Consider the following 26,187-nt stretch of genomic DNA (forward strand, 5'->3'; position numbering starts at 1 on the left):
ATCAGTGACATATCTATACAACGTGATTCTCGCGGGCTTACCTTTAATGTTCCTCTAAAATGTGCTTAATAATGGATCTTCATAGTAAGAGGTGAAGTTGTCCAGGATGATATACATTTTGCAAGATGGCGGTGTTTCCTCTATGGGCATATACATAAAACGGTGTGGTCTTGAAAAAGGGACCTTTATTAATAATATTAATATACATACCTACTACATCTCAGGATTGTTCTAAAGTCAGACCAAGACAAGTCTGCAACGATTTTGATAGCATACGCAGACACGCAGTGTCAGTCTTATTTTAAACGTCAAACTTCTATGAAATTATGTCGTATAAATAACACTTGCACTGCGTGTGCTATCAAAATCGTTGCAGACTTGTCTTGGTCTGACTCTATCTCTCTGTGGAAATCTAGAGACCAATATGTCGTAATATGGATGGGGGAGGAAGGCTAGGGTATCGGAGGAGCCAGACAGAACCGGCGAAATTAAAGCCACGCGCTTTTGGTTCGATCATAGTCGGAAAGAAGGATGGGTGATCAAAATTTATTAACTTGAGACAGAAGCATTAGATTCTAAGACCATTTCAATAACAAAACACTTTGGTTATTTTTATTAAAATTCTGACAAATTTTGCCAAATGGATCGTATAACAGGAGACTATCGTGCTGTGAGGAGTGGGTGGCCATGGACATATACCTAGTATAGATAAATTAGATAGGGCGTAATTACTAATGAGACAAAGTTTAGTAGCCTTATTAATAAACGGTTGTCCAATCTAACAAACCGTTGATAATCTAAGTCCCTATCCGTAATATTGTCATTCCTGTTCGTTAGAACTTTAACAACAGAGATTTGTATGATTAAATTAATGACCTCTACGCGGATCAAGTCACAATATTATTTAACTGTCGCTCGCTTCAGTCGATACGTACTACTTAAGTATGACTTCTCGGACTACCTATTATATTATTACTATTAGTAAGTATTGCGTTGCGACTTCTCAATTAATAATTACTGGCTAAATGGGCCTTATCAATTGTTTCGAAGTCAATCAACCTTGCTTATTAATTTTCCTTCAAGAAAAGAACGTACTTTTTCTTCTGTTCGTTTGCGATTCGTTTGTTAGTTTGCCTCTTATAAAAAATGTCTTGTTAGTTATCAAACGAATTCACATTTTCAGGGGTCATGGCATGAAAGTTGACAGCTTATCTGATGCCACTTTGCAACTGACACAGAACAAATCCAATAGTATTAGAACAATACTCATAAATTATCAGGCCAGTTTGAATGTACACTGATATCAGAAGGACATTTAGCTATCGTGCATTTCGCTCGTACTTTTCCGTACATGTATTGGCGCGGGCGAAATTGAAATGATTCAAATATATTTCTGATGTCCGTTTACGTTAGAATCGTCCTGTAATAACAAAATCGGACTCCATGACCTTCTGTTAAAAACGGGCAAACTGAAAAGAAGACAAAGATCTCATTACACTACAAAAAAGATGCTTAAAACACCGAGGAATCGCTTCGTAACGTATTTAGAGAAAAACGTTTTTTAACTTTAACCTGTATTTACATCCTAGAACTATGTATTTTTATTAAAAGTCAATCTGCATTTTTTGTTAATAAGTCATCATTAAAAAACAACATACGTGACCAGTACAAATATGATATTTACCTTCCAAAGGTAAACAACTCTTTGTACAAAAAAAGCACTTTTATTATGGCTATCCGCATTTTCAACCATCTTCCTCTAGATTTAAAAGCGCTAGATGGAATTATGTTCAAACGGAGGCTTAAGAACTGGCTAATCGATAAAGTATTTTATGATATTAATGAATTCTTTGCCAATTAATATGTAACAGTCTGTCAAGCCATTTCCGTCGGTGGAGAGGGGCGGCGGGTTTAGAAAATGTAGGTGCGCAGGCTAATAGAATATTTGGATTTCGCGCCTTTTTCTACTGGCAGAGTGGTTTTACCGGCTATACCATGTACTTAAGTTTAAGCTTAGTTTTAGGATAGGTAGGTTACCTACCATAAAAAAATTGTACGCCCTAGCAGGCAACTGTTGACACGTTTAATGTAAAAATAGACCACCTTTGTATGTACACAGTTATACAATAAAATTCTATTCTATTCTATTCTATTCTATTCTATTAATAATAACTAAGTAACCAAGCCACAGATATAAGTTTGCGAACGTTTGTTGATTGTGAGTAAATTTATCGTCACGTGCAGATTCATGTGGAATACCTATGATAGTGGCAAGGACAGTAAATATTTGAGGATTAACGTTGTTCGGCCATTGGATTTTATTCATTTGGACGATGTTCAATTTACCTCATTATTTTAACTACTAATTTGCTATCTCTCATTGTAGAGATAATAATATCAAATACAATTTGGACTTAATAAGGTCCAGGTCGTGTCATACCAGCAGGTTAAGGAGTTGACAGAGGACCGGACGAGTTGGAGAACTTGGAGATCCTTCGGACAAAATCACACAGCTCTTAAATATAAAGAACAAGATAATAAATATATACGAAAACATGCTTTGTACATTTTAGGGCGAATAACCAAGATACATCGGTTATTGTAGGTAGGTAGCGTGTTTGTTTAAGATCTAAATTGTTATATTTGTGGCGCTTCGTCAATTTTTCATGGTAAGGAAACTACCCATAAAAATATTTTGTTATTAAATATTCTAAAATTCTGTGATAGAAATAAACAAAATAAATTATTGAAGGACGTGCACATTTGATCTCGTTCTATAAAAAAACGTTTTTGGGTTAACAATCTTAGTTTTTTAAATGAACGGTTTCCAGTACTTAATGTAATCCGCACCCTACAACATACATATAAAGTCCATGTCATTGCTTCAAGTGGGTGCGCCTTTAGGATGTCGCAAGGGCCGCGTCGGGATGCTGCCTTTCCCACGGCCGACCTAGCCGCTCCTACATTTCTACAATAGTCCGAACAGTTTTCACACCGTCCCGCGTGAATGGACATGAAAGGTGATGGAACAGTTTCAACAGTTACTCGGGACTTCTGACATCCGCATTGCTCTTTAATTGATGAATGATGGGAGTGACCCATATATTGTAGTTCGTTTTCTCATGAGTCTGCCCCACAATTGGATAAAAGGGCCAATGCATACGTATCTATTGAACATCTGATACCATATAGGTACTTCTCTTCTCAAATTATCATTTATTCATATTTTAAACATTACAAGGTACATTGTATGGAAATATGCTGTTTGTGCGAGGATTGGACATTGCTTTTTAATCTTTTTTTTTTCGTATGTTTCAACATAATCTTATGGAGGGCATCATGTGGTCTCATCCTTTGCAGAATTTTGATGCGCTAATATGAGTATTTCCGACATACTCCGACTTGAAGACATTTTAGTTCATATTTGTACATTTTGCTATTTATCTTAAGATGTCATTTTGTTAACCTTACAGCTACATATTAATTCCCCGAAATTTTTATCATTACAGAAAGGTCATCCACAGGAACTATACATTGTCTTTACCACTAGATCTGTAGCACTACTTTGCTTAATCAAAGATCGCACTTATACCTAATTACTCACTAGTGCGTTCAGACTGCTTAAGGCATACCGATAGGTAGCTTGGCCAGAAGCGTAGCGTTAAAAGCACCGTTGGGCAAGTCGGAGCATTTTTAGCTGCTTTTTTAAAGAATTGTCGTATTAAGGCTCTATTTGTTCAAATTGGGTAGGTCGGTGAGAATCGAGTTCCAATTGCCCAACCATAATTAGGATGTATGTACATATTAGAAAGGTACAATTCACACTGGAGACGTCATAAATTAAAGAAATTAACGATTTTTCAAAAGTCATAATTCGCACTGCAATAAACCGCGCGAACACAGCCAGACAGCGATTTCACGATACAGATAACTGTATAAAATTTGGACGCGACGTCATATTGTGGAAATGCTGCGCGAGGACATCGCTCGTGCACAATAAGCCGGATGCTTACATCCGGTTTCCATCGGCACATTTTGGTGAGCGCCAAAATTTTCATAGTTTTGGGCCTCATCGCTTTGTCATTCAAATTTCTATATTTCGTCCAGCGTACGCATTGAGGCAAATTGTTTGCAAAGTACGCCTAGTACATGCATTTATGATACATTTGCTGAACAGAGTGTTAGAGTAAGACCAAGCTAAGTGGGCAGCGATTTTGAGAGCATAGACTGTGCAAGTGTTAAGTAAACGTCATAATTTAATAGAAAATTTACATTGAAAATAACACTTGCACAGTCTATGCTATTAAAATCGCTGCCAAGCTTGGTCTAACTGTAATTATTATTTTCTGTTTTTAAAACCAGTAAAATTATCGGACTATAGAACATAGACCACACTCGTAAAATTTTACTCGGTCAATAATCGGATCACAATGATAAGATATCGTCAGTCACAATGAAAACTAATATGAAAACCATATGATATCTCAGTGGTGTCTCATACTTACTAATTATTTAAACTTTCCTTTTTTTCACATATGGCATTATTTAAGAGGCTGTCAATACCTAAAGCGCGCACACTGTCTATTTGTATCGGAGTAAATGAGATAGCACTGTCGCATGTTACTGGGCCTGGGCAAGGCAATAATAAGAAAAATATTTAAATGAAAAAAAGTGGATTATTAGTGTAATATTTTACTCAGCCACGGTTTAGATATAAATGTTTTGAAATTGTGATTTTAATTGCAGACCTATAAGTCAAAACAATAAAGACATAAAACCGTTTAATTGTGATTTTAAGACCAATCTTTGCAATTATTTTCTATCGAGCCGATTTCGTTCAATCGTGTATCGAGTACAACCACGGTCTTTGAAATATAATTAATATGAACATATATTTTTCTTACTTGACTAAAACAAATAGTCTTTTTTTTAAAACTGTTTAAGTAACATCAATTTCAAGGACATTGGGTGTTGACAGCCTCTTAAGTAAAATTTATATTTAATAACATTTAAATAATTGTTTATATCATGAATTGTGCACTATGGTTACGATTGATGACCGATGTAAGTAATGCATGCAACATGCACATAATACACGTCAGAAAAGATAAACCGCGTGATGTCACAAAGCGCACGCGTGCAATACAATCAAGCATGCACTGAATGCCTGCCTCTTTATTGACCTTACCAGTTTTCTTTATAACCTCATTCTGTTTTATATTTTGACGTGCAGCCAGAAAAACTATTAGCTATAATATTGACTCTAATACAACGTTTATTAATAAAATAGCTTTCCAACATAAAAATTTGATTTGATTAAAAATGTAAAATGTGATTTATAAAAAAATATAAACACGTCGATAGCAAAAATTGTAAACAGACTGAAAATCTATATATAAGTAAATATTTATTTTTAAATCAGTGAGAAGCGTGAACAATAGCCAATTATGCGTTGAAACATAAATGTAACTATTTGCAATTTTCCAACCCAATTTCACGCGTCTGCGCAAAGTAACGGTATCGATGACCATGTTGGATCCATTTCAAATAATGTCCAGCAATCAATAGCAGTACTGTTATTGTGCCCTTAGTACTTACAGGCATTTTCTATTTTATCAACTAAACGGATGCTTTGTACTCCGGTAGCACGGACACCGCACGAGCATACCGGTGTAATATGAGGAGAGTATGAATAAACATATCATATCATCTATTTTTGTGGCGAAATATTGTTTTAGGTATACTGTTTATATTAAATCAATTAATTGACTTTAAGTATTAACTTTTATCGAAGAATATCTGTAGGGCTAAGATGGCCGGCTCTTTATCATTTGTCACCAATCACCATGCCTGTCACGTTCTAATAAGTATGTAAGCGCGAAAGTGACGGGCATAGTGACAAGTGATAAAAATGGAACCATACTGCCACCGCAGAATACACATCCACATCAGTCATGTTTCCGGCGATATCATAGAAAAAGTGGCTGTGACATAATCGGACAGACAGACGGACATGACGAATCTATAAGGGTTCCGTTTTTTGCCATTTGGCTACGGAACCCTAAAAATTGATGTCATTAAGTGTTGCCATGGATATATTTTAAATATAAATAGCACATCTGATTGATATTTATAATATGATTATGTACTGAGTGTACGTAATACAAGAATTTTGTAAATTAATGCTGTATCATTTTTGCTTCTCGGTTCAGCACAACTAGCACAAGCAGAAGATGGCTTAGTATAGATCATTAATTATCGTAACTGCTGAACATTGTTACGCGCCCGCGCCTACGATGGATTCCGTAGGATTTTCCCTATATGCATTATTGGTTGTAGCAAAATGATATGAGAAACACATCGATAAATGTGCATTGCGACTTTTGGGCGCATTTTTTCATAACGCCACAGTCATTTTAATGATGTCATTACCCGGGAGGATTTCCGAATCTAAACTGTTACAAGAGAGACCTAAAACTATGATTATAAATAAAAAGTAAAATCTTGTGGTATATACAATTGGCTACTTGACAGTTTTTTGTAAATAATGTCAATCGATGTAAATAACTCAGTATCGATGATAAATTATTAATTATATATGAAACATATGTAATCTTATAGCAAAAATAGGTAAAAAGATAGGCGTTTAGTGGCATTGAAAATAAACTTCCTTGTTTGTGGAGTGATAATATTGACCGTTTTTAGGGTTCCGTGCCAAAAAGGTACAAAAGGAACCATACCATACGATACGAACCATACCATATGGTACAAAAGGAACCATAGTACGACTCTGTCCGTCTATCTGTCTTTCTCTTTTCTAAATATCTCGAGAACTACATAAGATATCGATTTAAAATTTTGAATAGTACGCTTAATGGTAACCCAGATACATTAAAAGTGTTCATTTTTATTTTATTGTATTAACTATGTCAAATTCCCATCATGAAGAGGGGGCAAAATTTTAAAGTCTATAGTTACTGGATTAGATGGGGTATCATTTGAAAGAGCTTAAATTGAACATTCCAAAACATTTTTTTGTATTCATAGTGTTAAAAACAATCCCCCACTTATCTCCGAAGTTTACCAACGAAAACATATATATATTTAAATAACATTAACATTATCAATATCAATTATTACAGGAAAAATATAATGACATTTCTTCGTCTTAACAACTTTTTGTTTATAATCAAAAAAACATTTTGAAATTTCATTTGCAATTTAACCCTCTTTGCGGGATAGTTTATTAGCCTAAAAAAATCTATAGAATTACGGAAAAAATACCATTTTTCAAATAAATTTAAAATTGTTGAAATCGGTTCACATGATAAAGAATTATCCCTGAAAAACCAACATACATACAGGTCGCGCAAATAAGTAAGCCAATTTGCTGATAGATGACGCTGTACACAAATATGCTTGGTTATAATACTTCTGAAGGCCTACCGCGAACCACATTCGTCGTGTTGCCTCTCTGTCGCGTAAATTCGTACGTAAGTGTGACAGGGAGGCAACACGTCGAACGTGGTTCGCGGTAGGCCCTGTGGTCTAGTCTTTTTAGGGTTCCGTAGCCAAATGGCATAAAACGGAACCCTTATAGTTTCGCCATGTCCGTCTGTCTGTCTGTCTGTCTGTCTGTCTGTCTGTCTGTCCGAGGCTTTGCTCCGTGGTCGTTAGTGCTAGAAAGATGAAATTTGGCATGGATATATAAATCAATAAAGCCGACAAAGTTGTATAATAAAATCTAAAAATTTAATTTTTTTTAGGGTACCTCCCCTACACGTAAAGTGGGGGTGAAATTTTTTTTTCGCTTCAACCCTAGAGTGTGGAGTATCGTTGGAAAGGGGTTTTCAAGAAACATTTTTTGATAAAGTGAATATATTCGGAGATAATCGCTCCGAAAGAAAAAAAAATGTGTCCCCCCCCCTCTAACTTTTGAACCATAGGTCCAAAAAATATGAAAAAAATCGTGGAAGTAGAGCTTAAGAAAGACATTAAATGAAAACTATAGCAGACATGATCAGTTCCCTTCATAGTAAAAAGACTTACTTTAATTAGGTACTGATTATGCAAATTTGCCTATTTGTTTAACTCGGGTGAAAGGTACCGTTTCATCCCTTGGTTAACAAATTACTATACTTTAAGCTCCAGTTTAGCTTATTGTGACGGAAGAGTAACTACGGAACCCTACACTGAGCGTGGCCCGACGATATTTATAGTTACATGAGATAATAGAAAGTTTGTACGGAACCCTCGGTGCGGGAGTTAAACTATTACTGAGACTCCGCTGTCTGTCTGTCCGTCTGTCCGTCCGTCCGTCCGTCCGTCCGTCCGTCCGTCCGTCCGTCCGTCCGTCCGTCCGTCCGTCCGTCCGTCTGTCACCAGGCTGTATCTCATGAACCGTGATAGTTAGCCAGTTGAAATTTCTACAGATTATGTATTTCTGTTGCCGCTATAACAACAAATACTAAAAACAGAATAAAATAAATATTGTTTTCCAATCTCGAGGTTCTCATCCAATATCCAATCACCGAAGTTAAGCAATGTTTGGCGGGGTCAATACTTGGATGAGTGACCGTTTTTATAGATAATGTACGGAACCCTTCCTGTGCGAGTCCGATTCACACTTAGCCGGTTTTTTTATTTTTATATTAGATACACACCTAACGAGCTAACTAACCTAATCTAATATCTAAAATCTGCAGCAGTTATTTTATGTTCTAGCTGTTATAAAAGCTCTGTCTATTGAAAGTCTACTTATTATGCTGATAATTATTTGTAGGTCTGTTTAACCATGTATAGAATGATATTAATTATTCTGAAATACTATATATTTTAAGCAAAATAATAAATCCGCTATATTGTGTTCTATTATTTACGATGTACTTAATATTGATGGCCTTCCGAAAGTAGGTAAACGGCTTCATAATTTTCCCATACCAGCGGCCGTAAACATGGTCATTTGAACACTATTTTAACTAAGTTGTTTACACGAAACCAACGTTTGAAATGTACCACATTTTTGGTGCATAAGATTTACATTTACATTCGACATGAAATGACAATGTTTTCTGTATTAATAGCATATTAATGTAGGTACCTACAGAAGACAGCATTGTTATCAGTGGTCTAACAACTTCAAGAGTCAATATTTTGGATGACTTGAAGAGCCACAATTTCAACTCTAAATAGCTGCATATAGCTCGCAAGCTGCGGTTTGCCGACCCCTAGCCCCAGCCTGGGACCCTACCACAATGATCACTTCCCAGCTACGTTAGCCGTGCGCGCTCAGTGGCGTAGCGTGAACTAATCTAGCCATGGGCGAAGTCGCATCTGCGATTCGATCTGGAGTCGAATTCTTCTGAATTGGTTGAATGGCACGACCCACGCGACGGAATGTAGGGCAGGGTTGCTCAGGTTTGGCGTGACATGGCTTGGCCTGGCGTCTTGTCGCTAGGGTAGCTGGCAACACATAAGTACTCGTACAGGGCTCTGGGTAACAGCGTAACATGTATTTTCTCCTAGACGAACCCACAGTTTTTTTTTTTTATCTAGGCTAGGCACAGTAAGAGCTCTATAATATTTGAGTTCAACCTTGTTCTCAATTGTCCACCATATTCACCCGATGCAGCGAACCGGAGATCGTTTTGCAAAAACCGTATTCATGTCCATAAAACTATGATTAACATGACTCATGAACTGATTTGACCGTAATTGCCTACTCGACCCTATGCTCATAGCTTACCGAGCTCGGGCGGTCGTTAGCCTGAGCACGCTTTGCCCAGTGTAAGTAGATAATTGTGATCAATAATCAATGAGTGTTGTAATATTCTTTTCCCAGCTACCACACTCTTCATGCAAATCCAGATCAAATGGATCTAACTAATGTAAAATTCAAGCGCCGCTCCAGGAGGCAAAATGGGGTGAAGACTTTGTAGGAGAATGCGTATGTGTAGCTAGCACTCTTGAAGGATTGGCTTGCCGCAACTCGTGCAAAAACCTCCATGAGTTGTGTTCGCGAAGTTATTGCTGTAAAGATGATACACATGTTAGATGATAAGATGTTGTGCATGTCAGTGGCGCCGCCTTGGTAGCTATGAAGCTCACTAAAATAGTTATACATACTTGTACGACAACGTATATATGGCAGATTCACAAAAGGTCATATCTTCTGCCATGTCGAGCGCTATTATCGCTTTTATTTCTCCCAGCCAGGCTTCGCGTTTAGTACTAAGCGATATAGCAACAGTAATCCACTATGTTTAGAACATCTTGCCGAGAGATCGGGGTGAATAAATACTTGAAGTTGCGTGAGAACTGTCGGTACAGTCAACTGCAGAAACAAACAGGCCAATTCGAATGATATTGGAATCATATCAGTTACTTAGCTGTCATTGGCAGAAGCGTCTCGCTCGCACTGATACTTGTGCGGATAAGTCTGAGCGGAATGAACAGGCTTTTATATCGGTTTGATGTCAGTGCGCGTTCGAATTAGCATGAAAGTACCCTTCCAGTATCCATGTTGGAAAATGAGAGACTGAACTCTGCATGCAATCGGAATAACAGCCATAGAGAACTCGTGTTCATCATGGTATTATGTAATGTTTACGAATGGGTGTTGCTGGTGCGAGTATCTATTCCTTATCGTAGATGAGTAGGAGGGAGATAACATATATTATGTTCCTGCAGATAGTAATCGGTGCTTTACGTAAAGCTACTCGTAAATCAGATAACTATTTGTCACTTGCTTATTATGTGCCAAGATTAGTTATTTTTAAAATTGTTACTGCCTGATTCATAATTGATATTAATTATTGATATAGGGTTGGCGCTCGTGACGATAAAATAATCCGTTTAGTAAAGCACCCCCTGAATATTAAAGTGGTCCCATTTTTTCCAAACGACGACACAGATTGCATAACCTATTTAAATATCTACTATCTACCTATTTACAATTATAACCTAACCTAGCTCAACGGTTTGATAAAAATATAATTTTTAGGAGGAAATCCGTTGAGTTGAGCATAAACTATGCGATATCTAGGTAAAAATTTATAATATGCATTCTGCTAATAATAAAAACCGGGCAAGAGCATGTCGTGTAGGGTTCCTTAGTCACCATTTTATCACAATAGGCTGAACTGGCGCTAGATCGTGTCATTCACGAAGACGCGTGCCTTTGTAAAAAAAAAGGGAAAGTTCCCAAAAACCATTTTTTTTCTACTTTTTATTTTACCATTTTGTCGCCATGATTGTTTTATGTACCCTAGCCAAATTGCAACTTTCTAGCGCTAACGATCACGGAGCAAAGTCGGGGACAGACGGACACGGCAAAACTATAAGGGTTGACAACGGAACCCTAAAAGAGGTCACCTTGAAAATAGCTATGCCGTGACTGGAACGCTGAGTTGCCTTGTATATTATTTTATATTATAGTTATGTTTAGCGCTGGAAATCAACGATTTTAGTAGATCATTTCTAATTTAAATAGGTACATGAGTAGATAAGGTACTTACAGGACGTAAAAATGAGCGCGAGCGCGACTTAATGAAGCGATTTTTATTCTGATGTATGGTAAATTAGTAAAGGAGCACCAAGGTGTGGTGACTCTGGTGACCCCGTGTGGACTTAAATTTACGTTGATGGTTTTAGAGAAGTGGAAACGCGCTGGGCCCGTAATTTGTAAAGGACAATGTGAAAGATTCTGTTTAGGAGCCTGACTGAAGGAAGTGTAATAAAAAACCGGTCAAGTGCGAATTCGTTTACCTCGCGCACCGAGGGTTCCGTACAAACTTTTAATTTTCTCATGAAAGACTTGACCAGAAGTATACTATTAGTATAATTGTTTACAGCGCCAACTTATGCGATCTGTATGTATGTTGGTTTTTCAGGGATAATTCTTTATCATGTGAACCGATTTCAATAATTTTTATTTTATTTGAAAGATAAACACCCGTCAACGGGATTAAATTGCAAATTAAATTACACAATGTTTTTTGTTAATAAAAAAAGTTATCTGATTTTATTTTTCCTGTAATCTTTATGATAATGTAATTATTATGTAAAAATTTCATAATTTTTCATTCGTAAACTTCGAAGAGAAGGGGGGGGGGAATGGAATTTTTTTCACATTTTCCTTCATAAGTCAATTTTTATTTACGATGAAAAAAAAATTGTTTTGTAATGTTCAATTTGAGCTCTTTCAAATGATACCCCACGTGACCTAGTAACTAGACTTTGAAATTTTGCCCCTTTATAATGGAAATTTTCCATAATTAATCCAAATTTAAAAAAAAAATACACTTTCAATATGTTTGGGTAAGCGTTATTCATTACTATTCCAAATTTTAAATCGATAGCTTAAGTACTTCTCGAGATATTTAGCAATGCGACAGACGGACGGACGGACGGACACAGTCGCAAAAGACACGGAAACTACAGCAATATGAAAAGCTTAAATATTCGTTACTAACAAACTACTGAACCAGATGTTGGCGTTTACGAAGCTCAGTTCTAACTTACCTAATCCTTCTAGTAGTTTTTTTGTGCATTGTGAATATTGAACCACACCAATTTCGTTTTAGGTGGCCCTATGAGCGGTCGGTGACGAGGGTCAGTCAGCAGCAGGAAGATGAAGCCGCGAGGGGCGAGCGTCATGCACGCCTTCACCGCGCTCACCATGCTCACCATGGCTAACGGTATTATACTAATTTACATGTATAAACTGGTACTTCGAGTCGACGCGAAAAAATAAAACCTATCTCTTTCTAATTCGTTTTGAGCAAATGAAAAAATATTGTTCGATCATAATACTCAAGCTTTTAAATAGACATCAGTTATTCTGCAAAATATGTTTTTAAAGATCTACAACTTATACAATCGCATTATTTCGTTATGATTACATTTGTAGGCCTCTAATTTATTTCTTCTTTATTTTCTGCATAATCTACTCGTAAATGTAGTCCCCTTAGACATCATTGCACGGAGACACACCCCCTGAATTTGACTTCATATTGTCATATTCACACCTCGGTAATTGAAAGTTCACAATAACGTTCACAATAATATTTACAGCTGTATATTGATTTATAAGGCCGGATCGACAACATAACGTTTAGAGAACATTGCAAAATTTAGTTAGCAAATATACTTACGTTACTATAATTATCACATTTTAGCTCAAACAACATGTAACCAAGGAATGGGAAGAGTGATGTACGAACGCCTTCCTAATCAACAACTTCACGGATTCGACGATGATGTCGTAAGTGTACATTTCCACTTAAAAATATTCTTATACAACGCTCTAATACAATAACAACAAATTCTGATATTTATTAACATTTAGATGCTAATGGAAACAATTGCTTCTTAGGTACGTGAAACTGCACCGCCTTTCCGTGTGCTGGAAAAATGCCAGGACTTATGTTTACGGGATAGATCTGGAAATAGTTTAGTCAGGACATGCAATTCCATCGATTTCCAACCTGGAGCGCGTATTGCGGCCTTCAGTCCTGAGCCGGAATATGAAGAGTCAACGTGCTATTTGACGAGGGAGCAAGCTGCCCCTGAAGGCATTGGCACTCTCATGATCGTACCCAACAGCGTTCACTTCAACGAAATCTGTTTAACATGTAAGTATCTTAACGTATCCAGAAGATAGAAAACAAGATATTCAAGATCAAGCGTCGTAAGTGGGCCGATCTCTAAAGCCGACCCAATTGTTTCCGAACATTTTTCTCATATTATTATTTCTTTCAGCCAACCGTCCTGAACGGGAATGTCCCTCTCGCCGCTACGTCTTCGAGCGGCATGCCAGAAAACGATTAAAACTTCCATCATCAGACCTTAAAGAGATCATGGTCGCCAACCGAACGGAGTGCGAAGACAAATGCTTAGGGGAGTTCAGCTTTGTGTGCCGTTCTGCAACATACGACTCTGCTTTGAGGACCTGTTCTCTTAGTAGATTCACTAGAAGGACCCATCCCGAACTTTTGGAAGACGACCATAATGCTGATTACTTGGAAAATACTTGTCTTAACGGTATGTTGTTTTTAATACTGTACGGTCACGTCTGAAAAAATCAATACCGACAAAGTGCCAATAGCATGTACCAATACACTAACTTAGTATATAGGGCGTCCCAAGACTATGGGACATCAAGGGAAAGCACCTTAAATATCGTAGATAGGATATTTTGCTGAAAGAAGACTTTATTTTTAAAAGTCAGTAATTCTGCATTTAAAGATTTTCTAAGAATCACTTGCTTCAACTGGGAATCGAACCGACTCCTACGATATCCTATCTACGATATTTAAGGTACTTTGCCTTGATGGCCCAGTCTTGGGACGCCCTGTATAGGCAATAAGGTCGTGTATACATATTTTTGGCACTTTTTTCGGTACGATATTTTCAGACGTGACTTTACCTATATATTCTTCCTCTATTTTAATTAGATTCAAATAGAAGCTGAGTATATACTTATTAGGTTTTTTTTTTATTTTAGCGGAAAGGAGATGTGACGGCCTCGCAGTATTCATTAAGGAAGAAAATAAACGTCTCGGAGGTCCTTTTGAAGCTGACGTTTTCTCCAATATGACCTTGGACGAGTGCCAATCTATGTGCGTTCGTGCGGAAAAGTAAGTGTAATTTTTTAGCCTGTCAAACACAATCATATAAGGGAATTTGGCTTTACTTGTTTGATTGCCTATTTCAGATATTTTTGTCGATCGATCGAGCATGACGCAATGACGCGCCAATGTGTGCTTTCCGAAGAAGATTCCGTCTCTCAAAAAGACGACGTGACTGTCAGTGCATCACCCACCCATCATTTTTATGATCTTGTTTGTCTGGACAATCGTGAGTTTCTTTTGTTTTCTTATCTTGCCATTAGGCTAACAATAAATAACTCATTTGTGTTCAAACTTAAAAACATAATTGGTACTTATTCCAGAACTAATGAACTGACTAAGCTAACAATTTATTTGAAGGTGACTGTGATGCATGAAGTCGAAATAAGGTTTTTCTCACAATTATGATCAGTTTCTCATCGGGTGACAGCTCGCGGCACGGAGTACCCGGACAACAGCGTGACGTCACACCTGTTCTCGCCGGGCCGGCGGCCGGACACCGCCTTCCAGCGCTACCGGAACAGCCGGATTACCGGAGAGTTCCATTCGGAGATTACTGGACGGTCCCTTAGCGAGTGCCTCGACGAATGCCTTAGACAAACCAGCTTCCAATGCAGGTAAAAACCTGTCGAAATGTAATCTAATTCTCGTTAATCTGGTCATAGGTACTTGCCCTGAATAAACAGACCTAGATACAATATTTAAAAATGTTATTGTTCACTCACAAAGTACTTAATATCCATTTCAAACATGCGATGTCAAACAAATTCGTTTCAAACGTCCCAATAACACATTTCAGTTCATTGTCCGATATTGAATGACACACAAAGTTATTTTTATACTGTTTATTACAGATCGGCGGTATACAGCGATCGCGCCAGGACATGTCGTCTGAGTCGTTATAACCAGAAGGATGGGATGAGATTACTTTACGATCCCGATTTTGATTACTACGAGAATCTAATGCGTAAGTATCTAGCCTATTTTAAACGAGAGTAACGGAAGAGATCAATAACCACTTGACCGTTTCAATTGGATGCCCAATAGACGCAGTTTACGAGTGCTACTGTCCTCAAAGGTATAAGTGGTCAATTTGTTCAGGCACGTGGTATGACGACATTGAACCCATCTGCGCTCTAGAAATAGAATACGACCCTATATGAGTTTAAATTGCCTGATATGGTAATACCTCTGATGTTATTCTTCTGTAACAAGTAGTTGTTGTCATTACAAAATTACAATTGTGTTACAAAAGTAGGTGGCAAAAACAATAAGATCAGATAACGGCAGGTGATAAACTAGTTAAAAGATATCGATATTTTCATGACCGCTTTTAAATTTGTGTCACGTTTTGTCGTGTCGTGTGAATGATGATGTTCTAAATTGTAATTTGTGTGGGGAAACAGACCAGCTAGTGAGTGGTGAAGCTGAGGCTAGCGGCGGCTCGCAGGCACCGTGGGGTCGCCCCTCTACTACAGGTTCGGAATAGTGCATGGTAGTAAACCTGTGGCTTCTGTATTCGCATGTCATCATTTAGATCATCTGTATTTGGAAAATTTCTTATTATATTCTATGAGGCTTCATTATCCTGGGACGTTAAGTTACCTTTTATCAATAATTTCGAGTATTATTTACACCAAACTTTATCAGGGTCCATTGCACAAAACCGTCTGTAGCCGTCAAAATGTTCGTAAAATTCCATTCTATGGTTACCTTACCTAGTTTGTATTTCACCGCTGATTGCCGTTATTCAGTCCGTCAATTGTGTTTTGTGCAACTGGGCCTTAGTACCTTACCTATTTACCTACGAAATAAACGACTACCTAACTACAGCGGCCAGAATTGTTAGTGTTCTTTTTTGTACCGAAATGAATGATAAAAGTAACTTAAACTCTGGAACATGCCTCATTTAGTCAAAAATAGTTGTAGTTACTGTAGTTGGGTTTTTATTTTACATCACCTCATTGTAGTAGCAGGACTTAGGTGTCTACGTATTCAGCAGTAGCAGTAGCAATTGCCTAGTCAGTAGTTTTTAGTAGACCAATCTCTTTGGCGAAGACTATAATAATTATATGTGTATTTCATGTCGCGTCGCTTTGCAAAAGGGATTCGTATTTTAGAATTGTGTATGTTGCGTAGTCTGATAAATATTATTTTATCCTGCATTCTGCTAATTAAGTATACATTAATGGGCATGTTTTGTTGTAGTTTGTTTACCTTTTGTTTCAATATTGTTCCTGTCTGAGAATATCTGTGGAACAATACTGTCGCAATATGCAATCGATTCTTTAGTACATCTGACTAAGTTTTGTTTGTTTCGTATACTGTTTAAAAACAATTTGAATTGCTTGATAAGCTCTGCAGATAAAGCCGCTGTTTTGGATATAATTAGCTTGTAGAACTTATTTTTAAATGGGTTACCCGTTACCCAGCTTTGTGTGTATGTTTTGTAGTATATTTGAACATTTTACTTTACTAATTCACATTGCGTATTCAAGGAGGTAGTGGCGACCGCGACCGCGACCGTGACCGCGACCGCGACCGCGATCGGTACCCAGACGACAGCTACTCGGACGACGAGCGGTACGGCAGACCCGACCGCTACCCCGACGACCGCTACCCCTCCGGGCCCGACTACCCGGACCGATACAACCCGGGCTTCGACCGCTACCCTGACGACAGATACCCTGATGACAGATATCCCCCTGGAATAGGCTTCAGTCCTGCTGATAGATACCCAATAGACAGATATCCTAGCTCAGATCGGTATCCAGCTATTGACCGTTATCCCCCAGGAGCTGATAAATACCGCCCAGGATATCCAGGCGTTGATAGATATCCCCCACGCGACAGATACCCGACCAGCGAATCCCTACCATATCCCGGACCAAACAGAGTTCCCTTCCTCGACTATCCAACTACTAACGACATAGGCCGTTACCCACCCCAAGAGCGCTACCCTGTAAGCAGATACCCGGTTGACGTCTACCCTGACAGATACCCCGTCGATCGGTATCCAGCTGACAGATACCCGATCCGCGGTAGATATCCATCCAGGCCCGGGTGGAACCGGTATCCTGACAGATACGATCAGGACAGATATCCCAGCACTAGCGACTGGGGACGGTACCCGTACGGCAGCCGGTATCCCGTAGGAGTGAACCGGGATCCGGTACCGCTCGGCGGGGACCGTTACCCGGATTTGTACGACAAGTATCCGCCGACCGGATCGTCATATCCTGGTAAGCACAAGTTCCTCAACACACTTAATCGAATAACAAATACTCTGGCCGGGTTTTTTCACTTATTTCAACCAACAGCAAAAACTGTGATATTCTCACAATTGTCTCTTTGAGAGTTTAAGTACTAAGAAATATAAATCAAAGTAATCGCTGTGGAAAACCTCAGCCGGTATAAGCAAGTCCTAAAATAATGTGTATGTGTTTTCTAATAATACCTGTACTAATAAAATATAATATACCTAACTTACAATATGTATACTTATTCTAAATTGAAGTTTGCTAATTATAAAGTGATATTCGCCTTTTTAAGTTCTTCATGATTTTATAGGAGGTTATGGCCGTGGCGGTTATTATGGTGGTTCTGATTATCCAGCAGGAGACCGCTATCCAGACAGAGGAGTCCGTCCAGGCGCTGATAGGTAAACAGTTCACATCAAAAAATCATTACCGTGTAAATAAAACACACTGAATCTTAATAAATAAGTTTGTTACAATTTGTTACAACTCGATCTTCAGGTATCCGGTAGGTGTAGAACCGAGGCCAATTTATCCTGTACGCCGGCCTGTGGATAGACCCGGAGGTTACCGCGACACCTATCCTCCTGGCGTAAACAGACCAATCGGTAAATTGCATACATTTTCTTTACTATAATAACTATGAAGATATATTTAGATTAGATTAATTATGAGTTAATTTTAAGGTGGACCCGGATATGGAGGATACGAGCCAGATGGACCTATCGGTCCTATCGGTGCACCGGTTGGAGGCATCCCCATCGGTAACCCCCTAGGAGGAGCCCCAGTAGGCGGGCCTCCAGTAGGCCACAGGCCGTGGCAAGGTTCCCGGTGTGAGGAGGACAGCTTCAGACAAGTCGGACGGCAACGAATGCAGCGTAGATTTGTGAGGAGATTTACGACTGCACATTCGTTGGCGCACTGTCAGAGGGAATGTATTGAGGCGAGGGACTTCGTCTGTCGGGCGTTTAATTACAGGTACATACCTACTTGAATAAAAAAAAATCTTTTAAGATTGTTATATCTGTTTATATAATAAAGATAAACATATAACCCGACTAATAGGATTTTAGTCCTTTGACTTTAGTTATATAGTAGTAGTCATGAAATAAATAAAGTAACGGTGAAAGGCTCCATCCGACATCTGTATGTTTCTGTTGATATTAAGCGCCTCGCTCATTAACCATCTACTAGGACAGACGATGAGACTTTAAATCGCATGATATTTTCAGGGATGTGCCCTACGGAAGCGAACCTCGCGACAACTGCGAGCTCAGCGACCGGGACACGCGAGAACTAGACGCCGCGAATCCTGCGCATTTTGATAACACGGCCAATGACTACGACTTCTATGAGAGAGCGCTTGGACGTATAGCTGATGACTGTTTGGATGGTAAGTTTCCAAAATTGTAAGATTAGAAATCTGAACAACGCAAATTATTCTTGCCACTTTAGTTTTGGGTCTCTATGCCATTATAATAAAGACACACTATTGATTTTCTACACTAATAATTTACAAACAAACAAACAAATATTTATTCAGCTAATAGGCCACAGGGGCACTTTTACATGTCATTTTTTTACAATAAATTTATAACAAAATACAATTACAAATATGGAATCAATTAAATATTAGATACTTTATTAGAGATGTATACAGTCTCTAATTGTCGAATTATCCCTTTTTCAGGCATAGTACGATTTATCGATCACATACGCGCCTTAAGAATTTTAAACTTAGCCATCCGATTTAAGGATCAAATTAGATTGCACTTTCGAAAAATGTGACTTGTCTTCAAACCTTCAAGAAAAGAGCGTACTCCCATCTTAAAGGCCGGCAACGCACTTACAACCCCTCTGGTGTTGCAGGTGTGTCCATGGGCGGCGGTAATCGCTTACCATCAGGTGATTCGTCTGCTCGTTTGCCTCCTCTACCATAAAAAAAAAAAAATGAATCATAAAACCTGGATTTATTGGAATATATTTGATTTTTTTTGGGAAAACCTTGTAGATTGGTACGGCCTGGAAAAGGATTATACAAAAAAAATGTGATAAAAAATACAAACAACAAATACTAAAATTCTTTAGAGATATAAAAGTCTCTAAGTGTCAGAGATAAAATATAATTAAAAAAAAGATCATTAAAATACACATTTACAAAAAGTTATAAAAAAATATGTAGAGTAAAGGTGCATGCATACCGCCTTTTTTTGCTGCTGGTATTTATGATGTCTAATCCTATTTGCGAATATACCTGATAAAAACAAAATATTGCTTGGCAAATTTCCGATCCGATGAAACTCTTTCACGGAGTAATCCCGGTCTAAAAAATAAACCAAAATATTTCCTGTCAGATACTATTAGCAGACTATTATTGAATTAAACACAAACACATTACCTACATATGTATGCATTTAAATAAAACTAACTTAGATGAATTCGAACTTCAAATTCGGTTTGAACGTTTTATTTTTGTTTTAAGTGTCGCAAGTGTGCAATGAAGACGGCATGGAGTTCACGCTCCGGCTTCCTGAAGGGTTCTTCGGGCGAATGTACACTTATGGCTTTTATGATCGCTGCTTCTTCAGAGGAAATGGTGGAGTGTCGAATGTCTTGCGAATTACTGGAGCCCATGGGTATCCGGAATGTGGGACGCAGCGTGTAAGTACCTAGTGTACATGTCTCTTATTCTCTAAATGCGTCAATAAAAAAAACCTTGTTTCAAAATTTGTCTACAAGTTATTCTTTAGTCTCATTTTCATCTTCGGTTAAGCTCACTTTTTATTGTTTAGGTATCTATTTTAGACTGCAGTCTAGGTTAAAATCTAGATAGGTATGATAAGAGCATCACCTAGGTACCTACGAATATATTATTCTCAAGCGGTGATGCTTCATTTCGACTGTTAATGAAAATTAATACCTTACTTATATTATGCATACTCCTATATCAAAATACATTTACAAAATTACATGTTCATATACCTAAGTATCCAACTACGTTAAATCCTCCGAGAATTTTTATTTTTATTTTTACACTAACCGAAGTAGGAAGCTAAATATGTACCTAATTAATTCGATTCATTTTAAAACACCTCACTGTTATAGTACGGCGACACAATGACAAACATCGTAGTAGTACAATTCAGCGACAACGTCCAGACGTCGCGTGACAAACGCTTCAATTTAACATGCCTGTTCCGAGGCCCCGCGGAGGCGGTGGTCACGTCTAACTACATCGGGGCCGGGTGAGTTGGTGTTCTTTGTACTGGTGTCTGGTTTGATTTCATGACATAGGTCTAAAGGAACTCCCTGTCAGTTGCTGTAATATACTCTTCCACATAATTTTACTGGCATTCCGGTGATCCTGTGTTACCTGAAAGCAATAATCTCTCGGATATAATCAGCGATAAAATGCGCTGAAAAATATCCAATATCCAAGAAATACAGATATTTATTACTGTGCAGGCTCATTAGATCGTAACGTGTTGGTATGACTAATTTATGTCGATTCTATTTCCGACTGTACGAGTATCTGTTGCAATCACTAGGTACGAGTATTTGTTAGTTGACTTCTAAAAACGGACAGCATACAATAGAAATTACACTCATTATTCAGTATACCTACCTCACTTACCTCTATTTGAGTCCAGAGTCCAGACCGGATTTCTTGAAGACGGTTTTATTTAATTTAGTATTTTTGTTTAATGTTTAAAAACCGCAAGGGTCAGATTTGGTTAAAGAGCTTAACCTGTTTCTGCAAAGGACCTAATCACCATGTCATGTCGTCAAACAGACACGGTAAAGTATTGTTGGATTAACTGTTAACTGCGTGACTGAAAGTTAGCGCTTTTAGCTTGCAGTAATGGATATTTCCGTTTTGTAAACATTAACTGCAACCTGCTTGCAGGTTTAGCATTGATGCTAGGATGTTTTGATTTAAGCCGATTTCTCGTGTTACTTTTTTTGTTTTCAATAACGGTGTATGGCTTTTGGGACTGGGATTTTATAATAAAGTAACGTTTTCAGGCAAATTGTACCACTTTGGCAGATGTCAATAGGTACCTAAAGGTTCATCATTTATTTATCATCATTCATAATCATTTATTTATTACATGTTAACTAAGGGACGAAATGCACTCAATCCTGCCGAGGTAGTTTGGCGCTCGAACGTAGTGAGAGCTCCAATAGTCTGAGGCTGAAATGATACCTTTCAGCCAAGTTAAACACTACTTTTCATTTCGAATACGAGTAATGTAAAATACATGTGTTTTTTTAATGATTAAGTAGCGTTTTTTATAGCATTTGTTGAGGGTACTTTTAGGTAATTAACCATTTAGGTAAAAGTATCGTTATTTATGGAATGGGGAGTTAATATCAGAATGGAATTTGTATAAAAAATATATTCAAAACTAAATTTCAATTGCTTATCTTAAAAAAAACGTACTTGAAAAGTAAAATGCTCTAGTGCAGAAACGTATCACTTTTTGCACTGTTTTTAGAACAGCAATGACCCTCTTTCAGAGCATGAGAAAATTAATATTTATTTCTCACGTTGTAATCGTTTTGTATCGCGCCGGTATTTTTGCCACGGCTCATAGGAGCCTGAGGTCCGCTTGAGTGCAAGCAGCAAGAGTTGACGTAGGCACAAACTAAAGTATTTATTTAACATTTAAAAATAACTTCGATTTTATGTTTATCTCTCACTATCCGCATTGACAACCTTCAACGATACTCATTTTGTCCGAAAACGTTACCAATTGTTAAACGGTATATTTTTTTACAAACATTATTTATTGTATTTCTTGTTTGATTTCGTGTGTTTTGAGAAGGGATGACTCCAATTTTATAACGCCTTGATATTATTTTGGCTTTATATTTAGTAGGTACCCTACTTATTGATTGGCGTTTTGATTTTGAGTGCTGTTATTTCACTAACAGCTACTAACAAATGACTTTGAAAGGATTCTCGTTTCAAACTAAACAAATTACGGTGACATTTTAGTTTCTCAATAGTTGATATTCGCATTCTCTTAAATATCGTCTCATCTAATTAATATTATGGTCAAGATCATTAGACATGTTACAACTTTGTACCATAATTGAGATAGAGTCGTGGTAATAATATTTCTAACCATGTCAGATTCTTTATGTAATGGACTGTATCCAAAGATTTGCAGAAGTTCAAATACCGAGACCATAAATATTTTTGTTTGAATTCATTCAAAGTCAGCTAATATTTATTTAGAAATATAAACTTCATGTCTAACCGCAGTTTTGGGTATGATCTCATCGACAGGTCGGGCAGCCCCATACCGATAGAGTACCTCCCGGAGGAGAGCTCGCTCAACTCGAAGGTCCGGCTGATGATCCTGTACCAGGTAATTTATTCCAGATTTAACCCTATTGGGTTTTTATAAGCTCGTACCACATTTTCGTAACTCGAGCAATATCTTTGACATTACTCCAGCTCAGTACAACTGCTAATAACTCGCTTTCGATGATCCATAGTTACAAAGGGCCTACCGCGAAAATCGAACTTTCGTTATCTGCCTAGAATGATGGCAGATAACGAAATGGCAAAAAAAAACGGTAGGCTCTTTGTGTACAAGATGAATGGCGGCCCTTTCACCAAAGATTGTTTTGTGTCGGTGACGTATCTAGATATAGGTACACATATAGGTTGAGGTCCACCTACTTATAATCAAGTTAAAATTACACCCAAATTAATTTTCGACAGGGCCGCCCGACCACGACCATTGCTGTTGGAGACCCATTGACGTTCAGGCTAGAAGCGCAGGATGGATACAACTACGCGACAGACATTTTCGCAACGAACGTCATTGCAAGGGACCCGTATTCTGGAAGATCAGTTCAGTTGATAGATAGAGTGGGGTAAGTGCAATTGCAATACGAGTATATCTCATACAGAACTATTCAACCACATATACCAATCGCGGTCGCTAACATTCACCTGAAATGAAAGGTGAAAGATACAATTAGGAAATGTTCACCTAGTATGATGTCTGTAGTTAAACGGTTCAGTACACTAGACATTATTGTTTTTACGAAAAGTAATAAAAGTACATTTTAAAAAATGTAAAAAATTAACTATGCCATTCAGTTTCCTTAAATGTATTTAGCCATACCCCAAAGTTTTAAAAAAACACCGTGTATTTTCTAACAGTTCCCTATCAAATTGCAGTTGCAGTGTCAATTAATTCGATTGGCAAGTAAATACATGCTCCTATGTTTATTATTTACGGACATATTTATCGGTTACTGTAGTATGCATTGACATAGTATGTATGTCTTTGAAACAAGCTGCAAAACATGTAACTACCTGCAGATCTATAAATAGTGTTATCTGTTGTTTTCTACGTCGTTATATTTGCATTATGATTTAAACATATTCAAAAGCTACCATACAGTTTGTTTACGTGATTAACATAGTATACTCAAAGTAGCAAGTAGTAGTTTTTGTACTCAAATCAGTACAAAAATATTTGCAGAGTTATTAAAGTTTAACGATAAAATATCTTAAGTAGTTATAGATGTAATAATGTACCTATCTCTGTAAAATATCTTGAAGATAAGTACCTACAGAGAGACACGTAGAAAAATTTAAGCACCTATTTTCTTCTGTTCGCAAAAGTTAAGGATACAGGAGTAGGTACCTATACCTAGTTTCAGAATATGAATTCGATTTAAGTAGGTAGGTAAATAATAATATTTGGCTATATCCAACACCCTCCTGACGTTTTCTACTCCGGATACAGATTGGAAACTTAATTTGTGTACGGTGTGTAATTTGCAGTCCGTTGACAGACTGTCCACCCACAGTTGTACTCATAGCCAATACCTTCTGTATTCTGTACAGCTACATATATCAGTTATACAGTTTGTTTTACTTACATACATCCCAACGAGTTATCCACGCAGGTGTTATCCTTATAATTATCGTGTTGTTAAACAACAACACCTCCTTGTCGGATGTTATGTCTCATTTCACGATAATAATTACACAATGACCATTATGCAGACAACACTTAGTGCACATATTACGTCGGTTGCACCTGCAGTATCAACAAACAAGTTTTTCTCACGTACAAAAGATATGGTACATTTCACAGATACCGACCAAAATTGCCTTAGAATATTGTATTGGTTTAATAATTTTTGAAACTCATGTTAAGGCTTTGTAATAAAAATTAGGGACTTTAGGGAGTGAAGGTGGGAAGGAGAGGCAGAATTTCCTTACCCCGACGAGACTCAAAACGCTTCTTACCCTGACGAGACGCCCCTTTCATAAAACCAGAAGTTATTTATTTCATTTATTCATTGTGAAGTCATGTACATTTCAATTAAGATGTTATATATACGAACAAGTCAGACCATGACACCCCGTAGGGGCATACAATATTACTTAAAGCTAATAACAGTACCTACATAATTAACTAACAAAATAATTACAAGAATGAGAAACTTATACTATAGGTCAATTATTACATGTCATCTCATTTTCATCTTTTTTTATAGGCTATAAATTATTATCATTTAAAAAATCTTTAACAGAGTAGTAACATTTGTCAATAAGGAATATAGTTAATTTATTTTTAAATACTGTCAACTGGGGTTCTAGCTTTATATAATCAGGAATTTTATTAGTTATAACTTTACATTTATAATGAGGACTATTTCTGTATATTTCCAAGTTGGTTTTTGGTAATATTAATTTATTTCTATACTTCGTTCTAGTATTTTCCTTATCTTGCTTAAGTTCGAATAAATCTGGATTTTCCCGAACAAAGAGAGCGGCTTGTAAAATATAGATGCAAGGCGAGGTTAATAATTTAAATTCAATAAAGAAAGGGCGACAACTGTTGGGGATATAATTTAAAAATTAAAGTTCGCGTGTACCTATTAAAAGTTACAAGCTTATGAAATGTCCAGGTATAAACAAAAAATGTTCGTTGCCAGACATTTTTATACAAAACTTGACACGCACGCTAACCTCTCGGTACATTTCGCAGATGCCCGGTAGACCCTGACGTATTCCCTGAACTGGACAAGGGCCGCAGCGGAGATTCGCTAGAAGCCCGCTTTAACGCCTTCAAGATCCCAGAGTCGAACTTCTTGGTGTTCGAGGCGACTGTGAGGACGTGTCGCGATGGCTGTCAACCGGTGAGTACACAGTACATACTCGTAATACCATCTCTTGCAGGCTGGTATGAATGGTTGGAATATTGACTAAGCGATTGGAATGCCTTTAGGTACAATACTTTTAACTGATCATTTTCTTA

The 26,187-nt window shown here is 37.5% G+C and overlaps 1 protein-coding gene across 6 annotated transcripts in view; it reads left to right on the top strand.

Moving 5' to 3' along the window:
• LOC133527501 (uncharacterized) overlaps positions 1–26,187 on the top strand; it is a 52,087-nt gene that overhangs the window by 12,326 nt on the left and 13,574 nt on the right. For 2 of the 6 annotated variants that reach the window (XM_061864533.1, XM_061864535.1), the window contains 19 exons: positions 12,585–12,698; positions 13,179–13,264; positions 13,376–13,634; positions 13,762–14,043; positions 14,507–14,639; positions 14,717–14,859; positions 15,043–15,247; positions 15,485–15,597; positions 16,037–16,108; positions 17,129–17,872; positions 18,201–18,291; positions 18,389–18,495; positions 18,574–18,865; positions 19,120–19,280; positions 20,370–20,548; positions 20,993–21,132; positions 23,184–23,265; positions 23,625–23,779; positions 25,918–26,068. In XM_061864533.1, coding sequence (XP_061720517.1) covers positions 12,632–12,698; positions 13,179–13,264; positions 13,376–13,634; positions 13,762–14,043; positions 14,507–14,639; positions 14,717–14,859; positions 15,043–15,247; positions 15,485–15,597; positions 16,037–16,108; positions 17,129–17,872; positions 18,201–18,291; positions 18,389–18,495; positions 18,574–18,865; positions 19,120–19,280; positions 20,370–20,548; positions 20,993–21,132; positions 23,184–23,265; positions 23,625–23,779; positions 25,918–26,068 — 3,462 coding nt within the window. In that variant the 5' untranslated portion in view covers positions 12,585–12,631. The remainder of the gene's footprint in view (positions 1–12,584; positions 12,699–13,178; positions 13,265–13,375; positions 13,635–13,761; positions 14,044–14,506; positions 14,640–14,716; positions 14,860–15,042; positions 15,248–15,484; positions 15,598–16,036; positions 16,109–17,128; positions 17,873–18,200; positions 18,292–18,388; positions 18,496–18,573; positions 18,866–19,119; positions 19,281–20,369; positions 20,549–20,992; positions 21,133–23,183; positions 23,266–23,624; positions 23,780–25,917; positions 26,069–26,187) is intronic. The other 4 variants (XM_061864536.1, XM_061864538.1, XM_061864537.1 and 1 more) reach the window with 4 other exon arrangements.

The sequence above is a fragment of the Cydia pomonella genome, chromosome 18 (genome assembly GCF_033807575.1).
Source record: "Cydia pomonella isolate Wapato2018A chromosome 18, ilCydPomo1, whole genome shotgun sequence".
Taxonomy (NCBI): domain Eukaryota; kingdom Metazoa; phylum Arthropoda; class Insecta; order Lepidoptera; family Tortricidae; genus Cydia; species Cydia pomonella.